This window comes from Thermobia domestica, chromosome 6 (genome assembly GCF_964235325.1).
Source record: "Thermobia domestica chromosome 6, izTheDome1.hap1.1, whole genome shotgun sequence".
Lineage (NCBI taxonomy): Eukaryota > Metazoa > Arthropoda > Insecta > Zygentoma > Lepismatidae > Thermobia > Thermobia domestica.
In genome coordinates, this window is record NC_137459.1 from 35,648,980 (window position 1) to 35,657,036 (window position 8,057).

An 8,057-nucleotide genomic window follows, 5' to 3' on the forward strand; every position below is an offset into this window, starting at 1 on the left:
GGGCCCCTTGTGACATTTTTGCGGGGAGGCCCATGCATTCTTAAGTTACACTCCCCGCTATGTTTTCACACACACAAAATAATAATAATAATAATAATAATAATAATAATAATAATAATAATAATAATAATAATAATAATAATAATAATAATAATAATAATAATAATAATAAAGAAACCTCCTACACCGAAATATCTTACTCCTCGATTTGTTGTCTGTGTTTCTGAAATAGAGAAAACTAGGATACAGTATACTATGGGATTGCTCACATGCCGCATCGCATCGCGTGACATCGTAAATAAAATGGTGGTAAATAAAGTGCTACTGTATTGCTTGAGAACGTCTGGATTTGTGATTATTTAATGCAACTTTATTTAGCATATAAAAAGTAATAAGTACTAAAGTAGTGGATTGTTTAAATTGTACAGATTTTACTTTGCTAGACACATATTCATAACCGTTGGTTGTATTCATATATTGAATTTTTCCTTTGTGTGTGTAATTTACCCTTGCACAAAAAAATGTTTGGATGTTATTTCTTTGCAAAGTTCAGATATATATGTATCATACTGAGTCATAGTTGATCACTAAATGTATACTTTAGATGTAGCATGTTGCTATTTTAAAATAGTTTGTCCCAATTATGCACCAATTAGCAGACAGCTCCGCTGAGAATCGAGTCACTGCAAGTGTACAAAAACAACCTGCTGGAGCGTTTTTAATTATTATACTGCCACATTAACCCCGGTAATGATATACAATAGGGGGACTATTCTTTGTAAAATGCACAGGAGAATTATGCAATGTTGCTTTGATAAATCAGTGTTTAATACAAATATGAGTGTCGTAAGTTGTATGGTTACGGAGAAACGGGAAGGAAAATGGAATGTGTCAGCCACGGATTTCTCCATAAAGAAACCGTTATACATAGTATACGAAGGTAATGGCAGTGTGCAAACTTACGATACACGAGAGGCAAGTATGCATAGACTGCCAGAAGATTGTATTGTGTAGATAGTGGAAGTGTCAGTAATGGCAGAATTAACAGACTTCGTATACAGATGTCAAAAAACAAATTGAGAGGGAAATTGGAACTCTTATAGTAACCACTTAGCAAGAAAATGCGTGTTTTTCGTACTTGTCTTTGTTACGTGCATGCCCATTGTCGCTTCGTGCTTGCTTCCTACGGACATTCCCGTCAGGTGCTCACCAGTTTTGTTCAGCTCTGAACCAAAATAAATAAAATACATTTGCTTGTAATGACCACCTGACACAGGTAGTGTTCTTCGTATTTAGTCGTAGCTGACAGTATTTTATATATATTGTTTGTTCTGCTTTATGAGATTAATACAATGAGATACCAAAGCGAATTGTCCCTTCTGTTGTAAAATTTGGACTTGTTCCGCACAAACTTGACCGATTTTCTGCAGTTACATTTCATGTCCATTGTTTTTAAAAAACCCGGTTCCATAGAAATTAACTTAGGAGAGTTATCCATCTTACACCTGGTGATTAAATATTTAATGAGATAAAGATGTTTTCAATTTTGTTATAATAATAAAATAATTTAGCATGATATGGTTTCGTCAATGCTTTCCCGAATACCTTGTTTCAAATGAATCGATTGCTTGAAATGAGTACATAGAATTATACTCACCATTTGTATTTCCTTCAAGAATCCGTTGTAATTTGCAAGTTACTAGTAGCGTTAATTTGGAAGTATAAAATAAAACTTTATAGCTTGTTTTTGTATTGCGTAGTCTTGCAGATATACTAAAAAGAGGGTGCCGCGGTGGCTCAGTAATAGAATGTTCATCTCTGGTGCATGGGGTCCACCACCAAATGAGCTTTGTGGTGGACAGACACCATGTGCGTGTTTTTCCCCGGGTTCTCCCGTTTCCTCCCACTTTCATCATTCCACTATTTCACTTATTTCTCACTATCACCGTCTCCTTTAGCGTTGCCGGCATAACTGTGGGACGTAAAATTTAAATATGTCATATTAATCTGAGCTCTTGGTCCCATGTAATCTAATGTGTCATCCGAGGATCGATTCCTACAGCGATTCGTCTCCTTTAGCCTAACCAACATAATCGTGAGACGTAAAACTAAAGATTTCATTTATTTATTTATTTATTTATTTTTTTCTACAGCGATTGGTGATGATGCATTGTGAGGCAATGAGTTAAATATTTTCATTGAGATGTAACGAAACCCAGTCAAGAAAGCCAGCAATAATATGATTGTAGCCTTTTGTGTGTTGTAAGCCAGGTGTAAAGGAGCTGCATATGATTGTAATGTAGTCGATAACGCTTTTACATATTGGAGCTGCATATGATTGTAATGTAGTCGATAACGCTTTTACATATTAACCGAACCGTCAGGATTCAATGTCCAGTGGGGATTAAATTTGCTTTCCTGTTCTCTCCTCGTTCAAAGGTTCACTGAGCGTTTGTCAAGTGGGAAAAGCTGGTGTAAAAACAGTTTCAGCCCTTTCTACATCATTTCCTCTTAACTGCTGAATTCAAATAGGGTTTCCTTTTGCCTTATGAGTTCCGCATATTACGAACTTCACTTTGATTTGCTTACCATTCAACGTAATTTCTTTCGTTCTCTTTTATAATGTATGTATTTATTTGTTTGTTTCAGTACCCAAGATAAGGAGTGCTCATGTGCTATTTTTAGTCGGTACCTGGAATTGTTGCCTGTGATTCATAATGCCTACTGTAGATGGATATCAAGCAGTTTATGATTCTCCAGATACACCGTTATTCGGGGCTTCAGAACACTCTCCCCGCGTAAGTTTCAATATTGAGTAAATGAAAGTATATAATTAGTAGTTTCGTGAAAAACAAACTAGGTTTTATATATATATATATAAAGCGCTACTCTTCAGGTCAAAATAAAGCGAAAATTCTATATAATGGTATATCCTGCGGGTCCTCCTTCTGCCCTGCCGTGTCGTGACAAAACGCTGTAACTTTCGCGGAGAAGTTTTGCGAAAATGAGCCGTAAAGTTTTCATTCGAAAATGTGATCTGTATCGTGTAGAACCAGTGTAACTAGGCAATAATGGTCAACCAATTAGTTTTCACCAAATTTAATCACACAACATGCATTTACGTAACATTACATGTAACCACGTGTTTCCAAAGTCAAGATACACTGGTTCTACACGATACAGATCACATTTTCGAATGAAAACTTTAAGGCTCATTTTCGCGAAACTTCTCCGCCAAAGTTACAGCGTTTTGTCACGACACGGCAGTGCCGCTGTAAGGAATCGAAAATTTCACTATGTGGTAACGTCGCAGATTAACTTGGAATCATTAGCATTGCTCTGTGAATCTATCAAACAGTTACATCGATAGTTACGCTACTAGATGGTGCTAGTGTCAACAACTATTGACTTTAACTGCCATCTGGAAAGAATGGATGTAATTATATGATGGATAGGTAGATCTACTCTACAGTTCTTTATCTGCGATGTTGTCACAGAGTGCAATTTAAGTCTCCAGACGAAGACCCGAAAGGTATATAATTAGATATAATCTTTTGCTTTATTTTAACTTGTAGAATAATGCTCTGTAGTCCGTGGGCGGCATTTTTAGTACACCCTATATATATATAAACCTGGGTTTTTGTATTTTAACTGTGTGTTTAAGTTATAAGTTATTTGTAGTGCAATCAATGAGACAAGTTCCATATCTTAAACAAATGTATATTAGTCATAATTTTCATGTTATTTTATTTATCTTTTTGTGTTGTTTTCTTACTTTTTTTTTAACTTCTAAACAGAAGAGATGAAAATCATAATAAGAGGTAGCATTTCATTCTGCTAAAATTCTGTGAAGTTAGTCAGATATGTTTCATGAGCAAAATAAAACTCCAACGTGTAAGTTTTTAAATTTATGAGCTGTTAATTATATGAATTGACCATGTTCATACAATAATTTCTGAGTGTTCACTTTTACTTATACTATTTAGGAGTGCTGTTTCGTTGTTCCCTGATACCTTTCTTAGTAAATCTGCACAACTTACTTCTACACCGTACACACGTAATAATGCCACATGAACTTTGGAGTTGCATGTGGGACGTCCAGATCTGCTGAGGAGGGTGTGAGGGAACACCGAAACGGTACACTAAATATTAGACCCAGTAAGTAAAAGAGTACGCTTCGAAATTACTACGGACTGTTATTCGTTAGTAATGCTGGCGTAATTGTTAGGATTGTTACCCTACCCTGTGTCGCTGAACTGTACTTCGCCCACTTAGAAGTGAAACTAAAATTTAATTATTATCCATTCTTTTTTTTTTTTTTTCTTCTGAAGAAATAAGTACAGGTACTCACCATGAATAGATTTCCAACAGCTTCCACACTTTTAACATGTCCTCTGACATTCCCTCATTTGTTATTTCATTTGCAATATTTTTAATGCACACAATGTCAATGCAGGCATTTGCAGAATGTACAGTATATATACCATATTGAAATTGCATATATTGAAAAAAGTACCTTCAAGAAAAGGTGCCGGTATTGCGTACTAGTAGATTGGTTGGTTGGTTAATTTTGAGTTCAGTGTCTCGTTGAGCACTGAGGCACACTATTATTATTGTTATCAGTATTGTTATCGTCCGTTTTAAGCGTTGAGGCTCTGAAATGGGATTTATAATGTAGCAAAAACATTGAGCTACACCTATCCCAACCGGAAATTGAACCAAGAGACATACAGACACACAAATTATTCACGTTAGTTACTCTGGAATTTATACTCTCATTCTGTGTATTTAATATGATGCTTCAATGCATAATTTTTACAATCAGAATTGAATTCTATTTTAGCAATAGACTCGTTGAACAGTATACTTGAGAACTAATGTTCTGTTGTCCAAATTGTAAGACTATTGAAAGTGAGAAAAATGTATTATTTCGTACTGATCTTTTTTAATCAAAAGATCCAATATATTTCAGGCAAAAATTTTCTTGTAGGCCTTATGTCTGGAGAACTACATATAGTGTAGCCAAACCCAAACTATCACTTAACTGAAGATGATATGCTTATTCTGTAAAAAAATACGAAAACTTGATTTAGGAACTGTTCAAAAATTTTGTGGCCCCTGATCCAAAAACTACTTTATTGGCCACGATCGGAATGTTTTGATGCAGTTTTTGGATCATTGCTATTTTTTTTTTTTTTTCCTTCATGAAGTTCCTAACAAACTCGAAATAAAGCTACTACAATTTATTGAATGAGATTTTGTTTCTCTGTTTTTCTTCATATTTATTCCCCTTGTGGAGTGGAGTGGGTAATACTGGATACGGAACCCGAGATGACACAAATCAAAATCAAACGCACTCCATTCCTGGGTTCAAGAGCACCATCCTCCTGAATTATTTTGTGATTGTTTATGACTCATCTTCATAAATATTATTATTATTTATTATTTTTATTATTTATATATTTATTTTTACTTGCTTACTTCTCGTATGGTGGTTGTGGCTAGTCATGTTCTTGGCTACTACATTTACTAATATTTTACGAGTGTTTGTGGCCGGCCAGATCCCTTCATGATCTAAAAAGACTAAAGGTGATAGTTTGGCCTAATTAATCCTTTACACTCGTTAAATGTTCAGTGGTAGACCAGTTTTGTTACTGAGCATTTTCATCCTTGCAGCATACTGCATTTAAAACCATCAATCAATAACTGTAATATTATTTTAAATCTTACATTGGATCAGAATTTTGTTGAAGCAGGACACAATTCAGAAATATTTTACAGACTGTTTGTGACCTCATTATTATTAAAGAGCACAGTGGTTCTGTTTTCAGTTACAATACATATAATTCTCTCTATCGTTGAACATTACAGTGTGCAGAAGTATAATATTTGTGTTACAGTTTCTTGAAGCAAGAAAACGATTAATTTATCCTGAGACGTTTCTTGCGATAGGAAACTTCCTTAAGTTTATGTAACCAACTTGTGAAAATCGCACTAGTTGCAAATAAGGCTATGAATTTTGGTTGGTTAGGATTCGTGGTTGGAAGAACCAAAATTTGACTATTAATTTGTACTGACTCCAAGTGCTGTGGAAACTTTAGTAATTATGCTTTTTAATAATTTTCCAATATTATTGTGTATATTATTATGTAGCTCAGTGGTTGTCAACCTATTTTTGGCTGACGACACACTTTACGGGAGGTTCAGGACTTGCGACACACCTGTTCGATATTTTTATTATAAATAATAATGATAATAATAAGTATTAGTGAAACCTATTAGTTTTTATAATGACTCTATATAGCACTGAGCATTATTGCTACCGCTGGAGGTGTTGACTGGTACAGTATGTCTCGATTTTAACTAATTAGTATTAAATTCTTCATGATTTTTAAATTCTAAAATTTCGCGTTACACTTTAGGAGACTGCGTGACGCACCAGTGTGTCGCGACACATCGGTTTGGAACCACTAAGTAGTGAGTACGCTTTCGAGTTTAATTCACGCTAAAAACTTATATGGATCGGTTAGACGTGAACTTACTGTTTAAATTGAAATTGGAAACAATTTGTAAGGCTATTGTAAGGTTACCCCACCGGCAATCGACCAGGGACCGTGGCACTAAAGACGTGTGCGCTAAGTATTAGAGCAGCGGGCAAGCCTAGTAATAATAATAATAATAATGTATATTATTATTACAATAATGACAATAATATATATAGTGATGAGATTTACCTCCATAAGTCAAGCAGAATTGAAAAAAAAAAAAGTTTGGTGATAAAAATGCTTGATAGATGGAATTTTGATTTAGCTTCTGACATGGAAAAATGTATTAATTTGTAGTTAAGTGTTAATAAAATTAATTACTTCCGTACGTAGTTGTAAATTAGAAAGAACATACAGTCGTTTCCTCTCTAGCTTTTACAGCATAATTATAAAACGTTAAAACTAAAGCTTTTATTACAAGATCACATACATAAATGCCTATTTTTCTTCTTTCTTTTTAGGAGCGGTTAATAAACTTAGTGGTTGGCTTCGCCACAACTTTAGTTGTCTTTTTGACAATGATCTGTGCCTTTGTATTTGATAGAAACTCCAGCAAAGCGTTAAATGTAACGTTTGCCTTCATAATAGTCATGATTTGTGGTTCACATTTGTTGCTGGTAAGTGTCAGTTGTGTATTGGAGTACTTAGTGTGGAACCGTTATTTGATAGTGAGCAAGCGTAATTGAATGGTAATCGTACCTACTTCTGAATTGGGAATTACTGGGTTCAAAATTCTAAGAAAATTGATCCTTCAGTTCCATATAGGTAAGTGTTGGGATGGGGTGTGTACTTATTGTTCCTGGCCAAGTTGCTTATATGTTCCATTGGTGCTTTTAGTGTAAAGTGGTCACGTGAATGTAACTGGAATTTCTCTACATACATATATATATATATATATATATAGTGTGATGAGGGATAATGTTATCGTCACAGGATGTGCCAAGAAGACAAGATGTGCTTTCCAGTTGTCTGACAAGGAGAAAGCAGACTGGTAAATGAACTTTAGGTCCATTTTTTTGCAAGGTGATAGTGCACATTTTAAATGTTCATGTCACAAACTGGGAGAGCGCAATGGCCTAATATAGCGGAGAAAAAGCGTCTTAAAGTTTCCTACTCGCCGCATATATCGTACGATGCGCAAAGTTATCAAGTCAGTAGCGTCTGTGACTCACGTACAAATGGTCCCGGGTTCGATTCCCGCTGGAGTCGACTTTTATTTTTGCTTCAACCAGTAAAGTAACCATTTGTGGCTACAAGTAAAATGTTAATTCACCATATATTTATAATGAATTAAAAGGATAGAAATATTCAGATCAGTTGTAAAATCTTTCAATGTTCCATGTTAACTAGCAACAAAATGTAATCTATTTCGTAAATTTATTGATATCACGAGTTATATTATGGTTACCACAATCGTTATATAAAAGGTGTTCTTGACGCTTCTTGCCTATATCTGTTGACAGTGTAAGAATTACAAGGGGGATGAGAAGGAAATCTCCTTTGGTAACAGGT

General features: G+C 34.8%; 1 protein-coding gene across 2 annotated transcripts in view; it reads left to right on the top strand.

The window, feature by feature from the left end:
• Positions 1-255: 255 nt before the first annotated feature.
• Positions 256-8,057, top strand: part of LOC145687933 (transmembrane protein 243-like) — a 30,985-nt gene continuing 23,183 nt past the window's right edge. Inside the window, exons 1-3 of one of the 2 annotated variants that reach the window (XM_081761502.1) lie at positions 256-388; positions 2,650-2,798; positions 7,007-7,162. In XM_081761502.1, the coding sequence (XP_081617628.1) occupies positions 2,718-2,798; positions 7,007-7,162 (237 nt within the window). In that variant the 5' untranslated portion in view covers positions 256-388; positions 2,650-2,717. The remainder of the gene's footprint in view (positions 389-2,649; positions 2,799-7,006; positions 7,163-8,057) is intronic. The other variant, XM_081761503.1, reaches the window with a different exon arrangement.